The sequence below is a fragment of the Fistularia commersonii genome, chromosome 8 (genome assembly GCF_037954325.1).
Source record: "Fistularia commersonii isolate RoL2024-O1a breed Wild chromosome 8, RoL_Fcom_v1.0, whole genome shotgun sequence".
Classification (NCBI taxonomy): domain Eukaryota; kingdom Metazoa; phylum Chordata; class Actinopteri; order Syngnathiformes; family Fistulariidae; genus Fistularia; species Fistularia commersonii.
Genome location: NC_141291.1, coordinates 16,066,838 through 16,083,828, shown reverse-complemented (window position 1 = coordinate 16,083,828; position 16,991 = coordinate 16,066,838). Strand labels below are relative to the sequence as shown.

At 41.7% G+C, this 16,991-nt stretch overlaps 2 protein-coding genes across 3 annotated transcripts; one reads left to right on the top strand and one right to left on the bottom strand.

Annotated features, from left to right (window-relative positions):
* Positions 1 to 82: 82 nt before the first annotated feature.
* LOC147232102 (uncharacterized) lies at positions 83 to 4,867 on the bottom strand. The gene is made up of 5 exons (XM_086150408.1): positions 4,707 to 4,867; positions 3,845 to 3,973; positions 2,708 to 2,794; positions 2,173 to 2,292; positions 83 to 1,602 (listed from the first exon to the last, which is right to left on the bottom strand). The coding sequence occupies exons 1-5, from the start codon at positions 4,707 to 4,709 to the stop codon at positions 1,438 to 1,440; spliced, it is 504 nt and encodes a 167-aa protein (XP_086006534.1). The 5' UTR covers positions 4,710 to 4,867; the 3' UTR covers positions 83 to 1,437.
* LOC147232101 (uncharacterized) lies at positions 4,651 to 13,627 on the top strand. 2 transcript variants are annotated; one of them, XM_086150409.1, is made up of 2 exons: positions 4,651 to 4,669; positions 11,244 to 13,627. In XM_086150409.1, the coding sequence occupies exon 2, from the start codon at positions 11,746 to 11,748 to the stop codon at positions 12,136 to 12,138; it is 393 nt and encodes a 130-aa protein (XP_086006535.1). In that variant the 5' UTR covers positions 4,651 to 4,669; positions 11,244 to 11,745; the 3' UTR covers positions 12,139 to 13,627. The 2 variants fall into 2 exon arrangements, with proteins under 2 accessions (XP_086006535.1, XP_086006536.1); XM_086150410.1 differs by lacking the exon at positions 4,651 to 4,669 and adding an exon at positions 6,846 to 6,872.
* The last annotated feature ends 3,364 nt before the right edge of the window (positions 13,628 to 16,991 follow it).

Sequence of the window (16,991 nt, the reverse complement as noted above, 5' to 3'; positions counted from 1 at the left end):
ATACATTACATTTACAGGACTGTCTCAGAAAATTAGAATATTGTGACAAAGTTCTTTATCTTCTGTAATCCTATTAAAAAAACAAAAAATTACTTTTTCATGATATTCCAATACTTTGAGATAGGATTTTTGAGTTTTCTTAAGATGTAAGCCATAATCAGCAATATTAAAATAACAAAAGGCTTGCAATATTTCAGTTGATTTGTAATGAATCTAGAATGTATGACATTTTTGTTTTTGTAATTGCATTACAGAAGATAAAGAACTTTATCACAATATTCACATTTTCTGAGACAGTCCTGTATATGGTTGATGCAGCAACTGAATTGACGGTTTTAAATGCCATATTTTTCTGTGAGGCGAAAAAAAACACTAATAATACCACACATTGTGTGATCATACATACTGTCCGCATTTGACCTCATACACAGAGTCACACAAATTTCTGCCAGAGCGGATGAGCAGTTTAAAGAGAGAAATCCAGTTTCACTATTGTGAGAAAACCAAATAAATTGTTGGCAAGCTCACCAAACCATCTGTCACACTTGGTTAAGAAATAGATTTTGAGTGGCAGGTCTTGAGATCCTGAGCGCACAGATGTTGAACACTTCCACACTTGTTACGGGTAAAGGGGGGGGGGGGGTGTCACTAGGCGGGGTACTTGAATATCTTTTATGGGGTGTTCACCAATACACCACAGACACACTCACAGTTGAGACATTTGGCAGAACATGGTCACAGCTCAAGGATCAGCACATTACAACGGTTCAAAAACATTTGGTTATATTTGTGGCATGTTGCTACAGCAGTGAGCAAATCCCTTTCGTACAAAAACATTGCAGACTTTGAGAACATAAAATACTAGTGACAACAGGTTTTACAGAAGTAATATAGGTTATTAGACAGACACAATAGGTTTCAACCACAAGGCCACAACACTATCTATTGAGGGTAATATTGACCAATGGCATTAGAAACAGTTTCACAGACTTAAAAAGATCTACAGAGCAGGGTGATATCACAGTTCATAGCCAAAATACTCAAAACTCGATCATCTTTTTTTTTTTTTTTTTTTTACAGAAACTCTTGAAACAGCGGCGGTAAGCTGTGTCCCTTTAGTACACACCTTCATCCTTTTAGAGCTGCTTTCCGACGAGTAATGTGAACCTCACACATGAGTCCACAGTTTCAGAACTTCTTTTTTTATGTTGTTTATTTTTTCTGGTATCAGAATAGCTTATATAGTGACACTGAAGAAGCAGTGTCCATACATCACCCAAAAGATCAGTGAGAGAAGCACAGGTACTTGACAGAGTAGCTTAAATGAGGAAATGGTCCCTTTTCTGTAATACACAGATAGATTTCATACAGATTTTGCAGAATTTGCAGGTATGCTTTCTTTGTTTGATGGCTTCATTTGGTTACTGACTTTTTTTATCAGGTATCCATTACACTGGAATTCAGCATTGCATAGCATTCTGTCATGGTGTGCAGGATTAGCATGGCTTTGCAAAGTTTTATAGTTTCTCTCTCACTTCTTTTCCATTTGTTTCTGTGTTGTGTTGCTGTATTATTCTTCAAGTCCCCTTTGGGTCCTTTGGTCTGGTCAGGAGACAGGTACATGGGTATTTAGATTTGGTTAATGTGTTATAAATCTGTTGGTCACCTGAGATGCACATTTTCACTGATTTCATTCAATATAGCTATACAACAATGGATGCGCATTTAATTGTACAAGATTGACATCTGAAAATCAAAGTTAAGCGTTGACAGCTTCCAAAGCTGAATGAAACTACGGTGATTCCGTCAGACTGGCAGTGGCCTGAGGCTTCACTAAAGCTTTGGTTGGCAGACTGACTCAGACCAGAACTATGAGTCTGAATCATTAAATCTGATTAAGATCCACACATAAGGAAGGCATGGTGGTATGAATCACTGATCCACACCTTATGAGAAGCAAATATTCAGGCTGAAAGTTGGATTTCTGCAGCAATGTGACTCATAAATTCCTCAAAGTAACTTAAGTGGAAAATGCAGCAATCATATATGAAACAGATTCCACTTTCACTGTAATTCAACTTGTCTTCAGTCATTTGCCTCAAAACATTACACTTGCTTTGAGGAAAATACACGCTGATATTAACCATTTAATCAACTAATGTATCTACTTACTGGTTTTTGACGACACGGACAACAAATCGAGTGCAGAACAGACATGACCAACTGGTCTGTTTGTGAAAGCCCCAGTCTCATTATTTTGCAGGTTAGGCTATGCAAGGTTCTCACAACATCCTGTAAAAGAGAATTATATGAATGTTTTGTGACATATAACTGAAACTCACCAAAAAAAAACAAAAAACACATCATAAATTAGACCAACAGTTAAGAAGCACAGCTGTCCATGTTTAACCAGTGCATGAGCCCCCATGCAGTCCTAGTGACCTATTCTGATATTATTTAATTTTGATTTACATTTCTTCAAAATCAATATTAACATTTACATTCTATCTCAGTGGAAAGCAAAATTACAGGACCCCCCCCCCCCCCACCTGAAAAAATACACAACACTAACATGTCCGGAAGGATTTTGATAAGTCGTGCTTCGTGTCATCACAAATAAAATCACTGATGATTAACTGGAGAATAAAAGCAATGTGAGCAATGACCATGCGTTTTAGAAGACGGCCACAAAATAGGACTGACTCACCGTATTGCCTTCTGATAGGCAGCTCTTCAGTTTGTGTGTCATGTTAGCACAGGATGAGTTTTGCAGCAAGGTTGCGATACTTTCTTTCTAATGAGTGGAAAAAGGACAAAATGAATATCATTTCAACCTTAGAAATAAAAATGAACAAAAAGTTGTCGCTGTTAATGGAACATTTGCTTGTTGCTAAAATATCCCATCATTACGCTTTTTAATTAATCAAATCATTGACTTCTGTTATAAATTGATTTTTTTTGTCAAATTATCAGGGCTGTGAGAGACTACACTTACAAGCATGTGCTCTCAACAACCCAAACTACTGCTCTTCCTGACAAAAGATGATGGTCATAGATTGGTTGGGTTTCCTCCGGGTTCTCCAGTTTCCTCCCAAAGTCTCCAAAAAATGCAGCAGGGTAAGTGAATGATTATTTGTCTGTATATGTGGCCCTGCGATTGACTGGCGTGCAGTGAACCCTGCCTCGGGCCCCATGACAGTTGGGATAGGCTCCCGCATCCCCCTGCAGAAGGTTGATGGATGGATTACGTTGTTTAAGACAAGGACATCTTACCATGCGACCGATCACAGACCTTTTCAAATGCGGACGAGTGAAAGGTGGCATGCATGAGGAGAGTAACAAGAGAAAGGTTGTCTTATTGAGTAGATCTTTCACTAAAAAAAGTTCAGACACCTGTTGGTTGACATGTGGGACAGTATTGAGTCCAATGCATCCAGTCAGGCTTTTACACAACTACGCCCCAAACAACAGAACCCGATGTCAACCTTGTTCTCAGTGTATCAATAACATTTTCAAACAAGCATTACGTGCTTTTTTTCCTGTTGTTCTGTACACTTGAAAAGTGGAAGTGGTCAAAGGGGGATGATATTAACAGGTGTCTTAATATTCTAAAATTAAATGTCATGTTATCTGTCCCTTTTGTTTGTTAAATACATGGTTTGGAGGATGTTTGCAGGAGGAGATGCTGTAGCTATCTTTGGGAAAGTCGATCTGTCAATACTGCAGAGATTTGGATTCATCCACTCATCATTCCTTCTGCCTTTTTAAAGTTTAGCAAAAGCCCGCAGGATATGTGTCCATTGATGACTATACAGTATTAAAAGCCTATTATTATCTTACTCACTGAGTTCAAGAGATCAGTTTCCACCACTGATATGTAATCGTCCCTCAATTCCGCCAGAGGCCTTTTGCTGCAACAGGACAGGGACAGAGGTGGAAGAAGAAGTGCAAGCAAACTAATGCAGAGAAGAGGCTAAGATGGCCGTAGATGAAGGATGGAGGAATACAAGTCAGTCAGCTGTGTTTAGGATACATCTTCAGCTCTGTCAACTAATAAACTCCATTAAACATTTCTTTCCTTATAAAATGCTTTCCTGTGGCCTGTGCACATAAACAAAAAAAGCAAATTTCAGGCCATGACCTGTAAAGTGGTGGTGGTAGTTGGGGTACTTTGTTTTCACACAAAGATTCATATTGTTAATACTTACATCCTAAGCACATGGATACCTAAAAAAACATAATGAGCTATTTTATTGCGTTATACATTCACTTAGCCGTTCATTCGGTGACTCGTACACATCTCAGCCAACACTAACTGTGGAGTCATTGATTCAATTTAACGGCCACTGTGTGCAACACTGTTCTGTCCATGAATTAAACCGAGATGCACGAAATGAACCGGCACTGACTTTGAAAAATACATTGGAAACAACTTAAGTTCACAACTAAAGGCTCCTCATGGACGCAACCTACTTTAACACGTCCAAAGAGGTTGCAGGAAGCGCCCGCCAGTTCTCGTAAATCCCAAATCAATTTCACTTTCCATATTACAAACACATGGGTAGAGTTTAACAGGGTGCTCCAGTTTGTCCCGCAGTGGCGAAAGTGGCGGATCACGCGTGGAATCTCCACCGAATCTAACCGGGTGACTTTGGATCTACAGTGCGTGGTAAGTTTTAAGCGACTATTCCGTGCGTAATCCTCACCATTGGTCATTCCTCATTCATAGTCGATGGCTCGAAGCCTCTCTCTCACTTTTGTCTTCATGGCTGTCCAGTTTGAGAATCGAATATCTCAATATAAAACCGCTTTTCAATAATTATTTTTCAGAGCGCAGTGGAAAGTAGTTTATTCCATCCCGCCCCCTTGAGCGGTGGCGTGTGATTTTACTTCCGCGCTCGGGAGCAGAACTTTCACTTCACAACCAACATGAAAAAACACATTTTTTAAACAGATACTTCACACACACATACAGTGTGTGATTTCACGGTACATTAGAGTGCTGAATAACACAAGCAGGCCTCAGTCAACTGTACTTCTTAAAATTTGACCTCATTTTCATTATATAGGACATAAACTAATAATATGAGTATGAATAAATAATGTATGGATTATAATATGGAGGATATAAAGGGCGCTGGAAATGCATACTTTTAAACTTCCTTCTGATCCCACATAGCCAGGAGAGTTTAAAAATGCATTTGTCATAAATGAGGTTTTCTGATGGATAAGGTTATATGGAATCTGATAAATGATTGTGCTCACTCCCTCAGTTAACCTCAAAGATCGGGGGAAACACTTATTAACAAAGCCTAAACACGCAGTCAGTATGTTATTTTGTCTAGACTGAAATACTAAAATAGTGATTGCTGTTAATAAAAGTGAGTAGAAGGGCAAATAAGCAGTACTTTCAGAAAAAAAGGACCCATCTGGATTGGTAAGGAAATTGTTTATAGGTGTTTTAAATGTTTTTAGAGTAGAATAGGAGCGTTAAGTAAACATCACATGTTGCAAGAAAACGACATGTCGAATTGTCTATTTTGCAAGCAGACCAGACTGAACGACTCAAAACTTCAAATTATTTTAAAGCAGATGCTTCGCCTCATTAGGTCATGGTGTTTATGGAGAACCTAATCAAAAATCTTTTTTGACAATAAATGCTTTGAATTTTGAATATAAATAGAGACATTAAAAAGGACAGAGATTTGCGTGAGTGTCAGATGCAAGTAATGGTCTGATACAGTCTGATAGCTTTGGGCACAAAGGAGCCTCTGAAGTGTTCGGTCTGCACGGGGTGGGATGATCCTCTGGCTGAATGTTCTGCCCATCAGCCACAGCTCATTGTGCAAGAGGTGGGGAGGATTGCTCCGGGTTTGTATTTCACCCTCCCCTCATTTCCAAACTATCCAAGCGAGCTTTCCTCACCAGCTTGTCAAGCCTGTTGACCTTGCCAGTCTTGGCACCGCCCCACCAGCACACTACTGCAAAGAAGAGCATGCTGGTTAGACTGGTAGAAGGTCATGAGGAGCCCACTACAGACACTGAACAACCTCAGTCTCCTCAGGAAGAACATCCTGCTCTGACCTTTCCTGTAGTGATGTTAATGTGGACCTCAAGGTACTTGTATGAGCCCACTATCTCAACCTCCTCACCCTGGGTGGTGATTGGTTTAGCTCCCCCCCAGTTCCTCCTGAAGACCACCGCCACCTCCTTGGTCTTGGTGATGTCGAGTTGAAGGTTGTTCTGGTTGCTCCACTCAACAAAATTCGCAGTCCGACCTCTGTACTCCTCCTCGTCATCGTCGTTGAGGCATCCAACTACGGAAAAGTCATCTGAGAACTTTTGGGGTTGTGAGGAACTAGAGTTGTGGCAGAAGTTGGAGGTGAAGAGGAATGGAGACAGGATAGTACCTTTAGGCTCTACGGTGCTACATGCCACAACCTCAGATACACAGCCATCGATCCTAACACACTGCAGCAGGCCTGTGAGGGAGTCCAAGGTCCAGACAGTGATGTCAGGGGGAAGTTTCATACCCGGCAGCTTGTCTCTCAGGTGGGTTGGATGTTGTTGAAGGAACTAGAGAAGTCAAAGAACGGGACTATCACAGTGCTTCCTGCACCCTCTAGATGAGACTGGGCCCTGTGTGTGAGAGGACAAAAGTCCCAGTGCCACCTTCTCTGGTACTGGGACAATGCTGGAGGTCTTCCAGAGGTCAGGTACGTTCAAAAACCTCAGGGAGAGGTTAAAGAAGTGCATAAAGACTCAAGCAAGTTGTTCAGCACACACCCTGAAGATCCTGGGGCTGATGTTGCCCAGCCCACGAGGTTTACTCTGCCACAGTCTGGAGAACTTGTACCTGGTTGGTGGTTAAGGTGAGGCCCTGATTGGGGGGTGGGTGGGGGGTTGTGGCTGTGTCAGTATTCTGGGGATTGGATGGTGGGGTGGGGGGGGGGTCTGTCCATGGAGGCTGCTGATGAGCAGAGGGAGGTAAGGGAGAGGCAGGATGTTGATGGGTGTCAAACCTTTTGAAAAATAGGTTGAGTTCAGCTGCAATTTTGGGCCACCTTGGACTCCAGAAGTGGCTTTCCCACACCCTGTTATCCCCTTCATGTCACTTGAGACCTCTTTTGTGTGTTTTACTTCATCTTGGCTTCAACCTTCTCCTTTGAATTGTTTTTTCGCCTGCCTTAATTTCCTCCTAAGCTCCCTCTGGACATCTCTGAGGTTCTGGTGGTCCTTGGTCATGAAGGCACTCTTCTCTCGGTTCAGAAGACCTTTGATGTCTTTATTGATCCATGGCTTATTGTTTGTAAAACAATGGACCTATTTGGATGGGACTATGTTGTGCTTGCAGAATTTTATGTAGTCCGTAATACAACAAGAGAGACCCTCAATGTCGTCTGTAAAGTCTTCTTAAAAGACTCTAGTCAGGGACATTGAAGCCTCCCTGCAGTATCTCCTCTGTGGCATCAGACCAGACCTTTCTAGACCTGGTGCTGGCTGCTTGCCGTTTCACCAACGGTCTGAAGGTTCACACACGAAAGAAAAATCACTTGATCAATTAATGCATACGAAAGCAGTAAAAATAGGGGTAAAAAGAGTTGGAGCTGTTCCAACTGGCTGCCATCTCCCAGTGTAATCTTAAATAAATACATAAATAACCAAGGTGGGGGAGGGGGGTGGTCCTGTAGCAAGATTTATCTTGTTTCTTGGTGTGTGTCCTGATATAGGTACATTAAAAGGTGATAAATGATTGTATTCATTTTTAACTTTATATTTAACTTGAGTTCAAACTCAAGTGTTGAACTGTTACCTTCTTGTGCAAATAGTAAGTATGCATTACCTGTTACTAATGTCTGTTGTCGCTCCCAAGGAGTCTTGGATAGGCATAGTTTGATACGAGCGAATATGACTATGATTGAGAACGATGAGGGTGCACTTTTTGTCTTGAAAGAAACACGAAATATAATACGTGCTTTGTGTAGGAAACTTATGAAATCTACAGGAAGGGGCTTCACACTGAAATCCAGAATTGACAAAGTCAGACCGTCAATACAGTTTCAATAACTTGACAGAGTGATACAAACATAGAGAGGGGATCAATAGATTTAGCTCATCTTAAAACTGCTTGAGTAATTTCAGGATTAGATTATATGAACTGAAGAAGCCTCTTGGATGAGAGGTGAAACATCTCAAAGGGAAGAAAATAGGTCCAGTTGTCATAAGAAGATTTTGACAGGAATTAACCATGACAAGCATGACTGAGCACCTCCACAGACATTTCGCCTCACACTTTTGGATGACCACCCTATGAACTGTGTGGGAGTTGGAAAAGGCTGCCAGAAAGACAACAGAAACCACCTGTGTTTCAGCTTAAGATGCAGGCAACATAGCATCGCACCAAACAGCCGACATCAATTTTCCCCAGTCCAGGTACACGGAACAGAAGGCATCCTTCAAAAGACTCAATGACAGCATCTGAGTGAACGGATAAGACAGACACACGCCATGATAGATTGGCGTGTGGGTAAACGTGAAGGGTAAACGCTTCACGGGGTCTTCAGGTGGGCACCCTCCTTGGTGTTTCATTGAAAGGCCCACGACACCTCCAAAGGCCCACGACACCTCTAAAGGGCTCAACGGCGACATCTGGCGTCCCAGATGTGCCCCCTTCTGCATTTCCCCTCAGTGGTCATTTTGCAGCTCAGTTGCAGTCCTTTCTCTTGATCCAGATCCAGTTGCTGCTTCGTTCGGCAGTGCCTGACAGTGTTTTTACAGTTTGTCGGAAGGCCTGCCCTCTCACTCCCAGTCTCCTAAGAAGTAAAAAAAAAAAAGAAAATTATTTTTCTTTTGGACAAAAAATATTTTCCTTTTAAAGGAATAGTCTCTTCTACTCAATGCCTCTTTGGCTTATAGACATGTCATAGTCATTTTATCTCCTCAGCATAAATAGAGGAAATTGCGAGATGAATTGTCACCCTGCATTAACAGAAAAGACACACTCTTGTTGCTAGAATCCGCCTGTTGGTTGGAAGTGACTGACGTTCTCTAAAGAGGTTAAAAAAGTTACAGTTGAGAGTGAATGTCTATTTGTGGCCCTGTAACCAGCAGGCAACCAGACCAGGGGGTAACTTCTATCCTGCACAAGCAAGCCCCTTGTGACACACCCCCGTTTGCAGGTTGGTTATAACATAAATTATCGAGAGAATTAATGAATAATTGGAAAACATCTGGTGTGTGGAAAAGTGAATGTAGGAGGCTAGAGAAAAAAACAAGACAGAAAGAAAGGGAATTAAAAAGGATGGCTGTAAAAATGAAAAATAAAACAAAGAAAAACCTGCATCTACTACATCTTCTAAGACACTGTATCTTCTCTTGTTCAAGTTTGAAACATGGCAAAGATGCTAATGCTCCTGCATAACATGCGCTGTCATTGACATTTGGCAACATGCAAAACATGTGGCAGACATCCAAAAATTGTAGGAGCTACAAAAGAGAAAAAAAGTGCTTGGTGAAGCAAGAACATATGGTGGAGGACATGATTATGGTGGAGAGTGTGTGTGTGTGTGTGGGGGGAGGGTTCAAAGAATTTTTGACCCAGGTACGTATGTGATGGAGCTTATGGGGAAAAGGCATCTGAATAATGAATGCCTGAATAGAAAAGGAAAGTGTGGAGGGGCCACAACAGATGCATTGAGAGCAGACTCCAGGGGTGCTGTGTCAGCAACCAGACAGAGAGGATAAATACACATGCTCTAAGATCTGTTGATAACACAGATATAAGACAGTGGAGAATTAAATAATATGGAAATTATGTGTTCGAATTATAGTTTTAAAAGTGGCTGTAGTGATGTAGTGATTACAGCCAAACATGAACAAATGAAAACACAGAGGGATACTTATGGTAGATTCTGGTACCCCAGCATCGGTTTTAACTCATCAGTGCTCAAACATTACAAAAGGAGCTACATCTTTCCTCACAGTAGGTGCAAGTGGAAACCCTGTTTAGGAACTGGTGTGAAACTACCAACAGTAAAACAGTTGAAGACCAATGATGTATACAAGTGATGCTCATTCTTCAAAGTTCTTGCAGAGTTTGTGAGAAATTAACCCAATTTTTACAGCAATGATGTAAAGAAACCAAATGACCAATAGCAGCCGATAGCTTAGAGAGAAGAGTTAACAGACTACTTTCTATAGATTAGAAGAGGTTTCATAAATAGGGTCACCAAAATATGAATCAAACCTAAGAATCTCATACCGCATCGGTCAAGGCCCAGGCTAATAACAACCACCATTTGCGCTGGTAATCTACAGGGTGCCAGTGGAAAGTGGGCTACTGTGGATCGAAGAAGGGGAGGAGGAAGCAGGGAGAGAAGAGGAAAGGCAAGAGTCTGGTCAGAGGTCAGGGAAGCCATACTGAGATGGTTTGGTCATGTACAGAGGAGGGATGGTGAATATATTGGTCGACAGATGTTGGAAGTGGAGCTGCGAGGCAGGAGGTCTCGAGGAAGACCAAAGAGAAGATTTATGGACGTAGTGGGAGAGGATATGAAGGTAGTTGGTGTGAGAGGGGAGGATACAGAGAAGAGGGCTGCATGGAGAAGGTTGGTTTGCTGTGGCGACAATAGATGTTTTTGCATTTTGCGACAAAACAAGGATATATCGGATTCTAAGGGATGAAATTCTCTTGATTAAGAATTTAAAATGCATTTGCATAAAATGCAAGCTTTATGTGCAAAAAATTTAACAAGTCAGGAGACAAATAGGATAATAACCATTTTAAAGCCGATGCTCAAAGCGAGTATAATGGTGCCCTGTGAAAACACTCCAATTTCTCAGTGAGAAAGGTTCAGGGTATGGGACAGCCTACACAGCTGCAGTTTTTTCATGACTCACAAGCATAAGTGTTGAGGTACATTCTGGGATACCCAAAAGACCTTATCCTCACACCAATCTGTCCATTATCCAGCTTAATTCATTTTATATCAGTTAAGATAAGATAATACTTCATTGATCCCCATAGGGGAAATTCGAGTGTCACATTAGCACAGGGCAGTGGACAGGTATCAAAAGACATTAAAGAATCACAACAAATATAAATAGAGACATTAAGAAGGCACTCTTGAAATATCTGATATTGGGGCGTGATCACAGAACCATCAAATATTTTGTTGCAAATTTGTCAACAGGGTTGCAAGAAACCTCCGACCCCCCCTCTCACTCCTCTTCTCTCCCAACAGTATCATCAGACGATGAAAAGGATCAACCCTCGCAAGACAGCTGGACGGTAAAAACATCCCGGGGCGGGTCCTCAGAGCTTGTGCCAATGAGCTGGCTGATGTTCTCACCGCCATCTTCAACCTCTCCCTCAGCCAGAACACCGTCCGCACCTCCTTCAAGAACAAAACCATCATCTCCCTCCCCGAGAGGAGCCCACCCACCTGCCTGAATGACCACAGGCCAGTAGCACTCACTCTGATCATCATGAGAGAGCGGTGCTGGCCCACATTCAGAACAAAATCCCAGAAACCCTACATCCCCTGTAATATGCATCAGGTCCGCCTCAGACGCCATAGCCACCATACTCCACTAATCCCTCCCCCACCTAGAAAACCAAGACTCCTACATCACTACCCTTGATCTGCACTCTGCCCTATGTGACTGGCTCCTGGACCTCCTGACTGGCAGACTGGGGTCTGCCAGTATAGGTAACAGGATCTCAGCCAGCTTAATCATGAACTCATGCACTCCTCAGGGATGTTGTCCTCAGCCCCATCCTCTATTCTCTTTTCACCCACGACTATTGCCTCCCATGAGGACAACATCATCCTGAAGTTCCCAGATGACCCTGCGGTGGTAGGATGCATCACCGGCGAAGATGAAACGGCTTACAGGATGGAGCTGGCCTGTCTGGTGAAGTGGTGTGAAGACAACAACCTCACCCTCAACACGGACAAGACCAGGGAGATGATTGCGGTCATAAGGAAAGAGAGGCGACCTCATCAGCCACTGTTCATCCGAGGTCTTGAGGTTGAGAGAGTGAGCAGCTTCAAATACCTGGGTGTCCACATAAGCGAGTACCTCAGGCGGTCCCTCAATGCCACGCAGACAGTCAACAGCGGCTGTATTCCCTGAGGAGCCTGAGGATGTTTGGCATGTCGCCTAAGATCCTCAGCAACTTCTACATCTGCATTGTTGAGAGCATCACTGTGTGGTACGGCAGCACCACTGTTCTGGATCACAGACGCCTGCAGCGAGTGGTAAAGACTGCAGAGAGGATCACCAGAACCTCACTGCCTTATCTGCTGAGCATCTAACAATGCAGAGTCTACAAGAGAGCTGCCTCCATTGCCAAGGACCACAGCCACCCTTAACATGGACTATTCACACTCCTGCCGTCCACCCGGAGGTACAGAAATGTAAGATGGAGAACGACATGACTTAAGAACCCGTTCTACTCGACTGCCATAAGAATCCTGAACAGCTGACACTTGTTCTTCTTTTCTGCAGTGTAAATGCAGCACTGCACATGGAACTACTGTCATTTAAACTGCACTTTGAGTTGCACACCAAGCTGCAATCAATGTTTTTCTTGCACTGCCAACAGCGTTCATAGTTATAATAATGTTTACACTACCTATTTATTGCCAATACAAATCCAAATGCACTGTGGAAAGCAAAGTAAGTAATTTCATTGTACAGGGAAACATGTTTCCACACAATACAAATGACAATAACCACTTTGAATCTTAAATTTTGTTTCTTTGAATCAATTAAAATGTTCCCTCGATTGTTATAATCTGAATAATAGATAGATAAATAAATCTACAACTTAAAGTTGAATCTGCACTACAAAATCAGCAGCTCCCATTTTTTGGGTTCAGATCTTCAAAATAAAATGGGCAGGGACTTGTGACCTCCACTGTCTGGAGAGGTTGGTAGTAAAGGCAAATTTCTTGATATTTTTCAGTTTCCTTATTTTTGATTTCCAGCTTACTGTGCATAGTTTTGGGTTTGATTAATTGAAAATTTACGGTGATAATTCTGCTGTAGGGCTGGACGCAATCCAAGCTGTAATTGGGCGAGAGGCGAGGTTACATCCCATTCTATCACAGAGCCACAAAGAGAGAAATACAACTGTTCACTGTCATTATGAGTCCTGACAAGTTAGAGGTTACAATAAACTTCCTGCTTGTTTTTGGACTGTGGGAAGAAATCTGAAAATCAGGAGTGAAGCCTCACAGAGAATGAGAGTATTACCGAATTCCATACAGAAAAGTCCCTTTTAGAAATCAACCTAAGGTTAGAAACCTTTTTGCTGATTTTTCGGTGGCTTATTTCCAAATGAAACAGCAGGATTTCCAATGTTTATGTGTATACATTTGAAATCCTTGTCCGTCATGAATTTTTAATTTACATTGCCTTTGTCCTGTAATAGGTCAGCCTATTGGTGTCATCTAGTGGTTATATCCTCACATGCTCATGATCATCGGACGACAGAGCTGCAAAAAGGAGGTATTATATTATAAAGAAATATAACATGTGAAATGCATGTTTTTGTACATTTGAATTAGATAGATATATATCATGTACTTCGGTCTTATTCAAGCTGACAGAAATTGGTTCCCGCTCTTCTGCAGCAGATGTATGAATGAATAAATAAACAATAGTCCTATACCCTATGGAAGAGATTTATTTTTTAAAACCTCTTCTTGGTTGCACTGGTATTATAATATGGAAAGACAAAAAATGTGTGTTTGTCAACATTCATACACTGTGTGCACCGTTATTCGGCAAGTGATTATTTTGACCATAGCATTATTTTATCCATAATCTCCAACTCTAAGCTGTATAAACTGGATTTAAGGCATATCAGGTGATGTGTATTTGTGCAACGAGGGAGGGTGTGGCCTAAGTAGATCAACACCCTATATCAAGGTGTGCATAATTTTTTAATGTAAATTCTTCCCCTCAGAAAAAATGGGCCAAAAAAGAGGTTTAAATGGCTCTGAAATGTCAAAAATTGTAAAAAGTCTTTCAGAGGAATGCAGCAGTCTTGAAATACTTGATATTTGGGTGTGATCACAGAACCATCAAACATTTTGGTGCAAATAGTCAACAGGGCTACAAGAATTGTGTCGAAAAAGACACAAATGAACTGCCAAAGATTTGAGAGGAATCAGACATGAAGCTACCGGCAAGCCATTATCCTCCAGTGCTGCCATATTCCACAACTGCAACCGACCTGGAGAGTCAAGAAGTACGAGGTGTTCAGTTCTCAGACATTGCCAAGGTAAGAGAGGCTGAAATCTGACCACCTCTGAACAAGACACATAAGTTAAAATGTCAAGAATGAGCCAAGAAATATCTGAGGACAGCCTTTTCAAAGGTTTTTTTTGTGGACTGATGAGATGAGAGTGACTCTTGCCGGACCAGATGGATGGTCCCGTGGTCGGATCAGTGATGGACACAGAGCTCCAGTTCGACTCAGATACCAGCAAGGTGGAGGTGGGGTACTGGTATGGGCAGGTGTTATTAAAGATGAGCCAGCTGGACCTCTTCGGGTCGAAAATGGACTCAAACTCTCAGACCTACTGCCAACTTTTAGAAGACACTTTCTTCAAGCACTGGTACAGGGGAAAAAAAAAAGTCTGCATCTTTCAAGAAGACTTTGATTTTTATGTAAGACAACGCTCCATCACATGCATCAAAAATACCACACTGCATGGCAGGCCAGTAAACTCCTTAGAGATGGCAAAAACTAATGGCATGGCCCCTTTCTTCACCTGACTTAAACACCTTTGGGGCCCTTCTTAAATAGAAAATTCATAGTGAAGATAAACCGTACACCTCTGTGAACAGTGTCAGGGAGGCTGTGGTTGCAGCTGCACCAAGTTGATTCTGACCAGTTCAACAAACTGACTGACTCTGTGAATTGAAGGCTTGTGCTCTTGAAACGAAGGGTGGCTATATTGTTCACTGAAGTTTTTTTGATTTACAATTTACAAATGTTTTTGTAAATTGAATTATTTTGACTTAAGCAGGAGAAACTAAACAAGAGAGATGGAATTTTTTTTTTTTTTTTAATTTAGTTGCATAATTCTGCACTCTAATAGTTGCATAATGGTGTCCATCTAGATCTTCTCTTGAGAAGCCAAAACTTCACTTTAACTGCTTAAATGTTCAGGTTTGGGGGTTTAACATTATGGATTGACCAAGAGCACTGTAGCTGTAAAATAACAAAAATAATCCTCAAAAATACAACTTGTCTAATAATTGTGTATGACACTGCAGAACAGGAAAATGGAGAAAGCAGAAAAGTTCCTGCAGTAGTAAATGAGTAAAAGGGAAACAAACAGGAAAGGCAGCAGTAATTAATGAGACCGGTGATCCCTGCCCCCCCCAAGAAGACACTTTGCAACGGTACTCTGGCTTTAGTGGATGTTTAATGGCTTCAAAATCCACAGAATTCAATGAACCTGCTGCTCTACTGGGCGGCCTGAAGTGACTAAGCCTGGGCAGTAACTGTTTTCACACAGCAATGCTCCACCTTTTGGATAAATAATTTCAGTTTATCTAACAAGTGGGATGGGATTCTAGATTTATATTTGAAGTTGAAAAAAAAAATCACAAATGTTCAGATTTTTTCAGTCTTTTTCAGTTTAATTGCAGGATGTAAAGGCAGGCTTTCTAGATGATTTTAATTCATCATATTCTTGTATGTTCTTATCAAAACACTTATCTTGCACTCAATACAGGAATTATCTGGAGCCTAGCCCTGCTGTCATGTAGGAGAGTCAAGGTTCACTATGGACCAGTTGTCAGTCAATCACATGGCCACATATAGAAACGCACAACCACTCTCTAATTCACATGTCTGGGAAATTTAGGGTCTCCAGTGAACCTCCTGCAGCATGTTTTGAATTGTAGATGCCAGAGATCAAGCAATCTTCACACAGAAAGCACCCCTGTTGAAATTGAACCAGGGATCTTTGCTGTGAGGTGAAAGCGCTAAACACTGCACCTCTGTGCCTCCCATTATGTATAGAAGCATGCATGTATGTTTGCATGTATGTATTCATGAATGAAAAAGTGATAATAATGTTCACCTTTGTTATAATGAAAAATTTCACCTTTAAAAGGCTGAGTGAATATTGACAAGCGCTTCAATGGCTCTGTCACTAAATCATAGGCTGAGTGTCTTCAAGTATTTAACCTTTCTGAAATCAGATTCCAGGATGTTTTACATCTTTTCAGAATATCATTTGTGTACCACTTTCTGTGGTCAATACATAAAGAAACTCAAGTATTTAATGTTCCTTTAAAAATCTGCTCATCACAGTCCTGCAGTTTTATGCCTTTTGAAACTTATTACAGTGGTAAAAAATATGTATTTAATCACATCTGACGAAAATATTCTTTTTCACTGCCGTTGTTTCACATAGGATTGTCTGACGAATTAAAAAAAAAAAACAGTGTGGCAGAGGGGTGTTCATTGTTCCAGTTCATTATGTCAATTCATATATTTTCTTTATGAACAATAAATGACAAATTGGCATCCACCAAGGGGTGCAGTTTCCTCCTGAAGGGGCAGTGTTGACCTGATGCCCCCGATCTGTCAAAAAAAAAGCATAAAAATGTCACACTGTTGATCATGCACATATTTCACCCGTGTAATGAGAGGAAACTCCCAACCCCGCTCCTCCTTCTCCACCTGCAGATGGCGCTCCTCACCCTCGTATGACGGCGATGCTGCGGCGTTTGCGCGCAAACGCGCACGCGCGTGCAAAAAAACGGAAAGAAAAGAACGGAAGACAGGCTGTCTGCCTGCTTTCCGGCGGTGTTGTCTCCACGTCGCTGCAGTACCTCGCAGCCCCCCACCCACCCCCCCCTCTTTCTCTCCCTCCCTCTCTCGATTTCACTCGCATCTCAGAACCCGGCATCTCCCTCCTCTCCATCCTTTCTTCTTCCTGCGGATGCCTCATCCT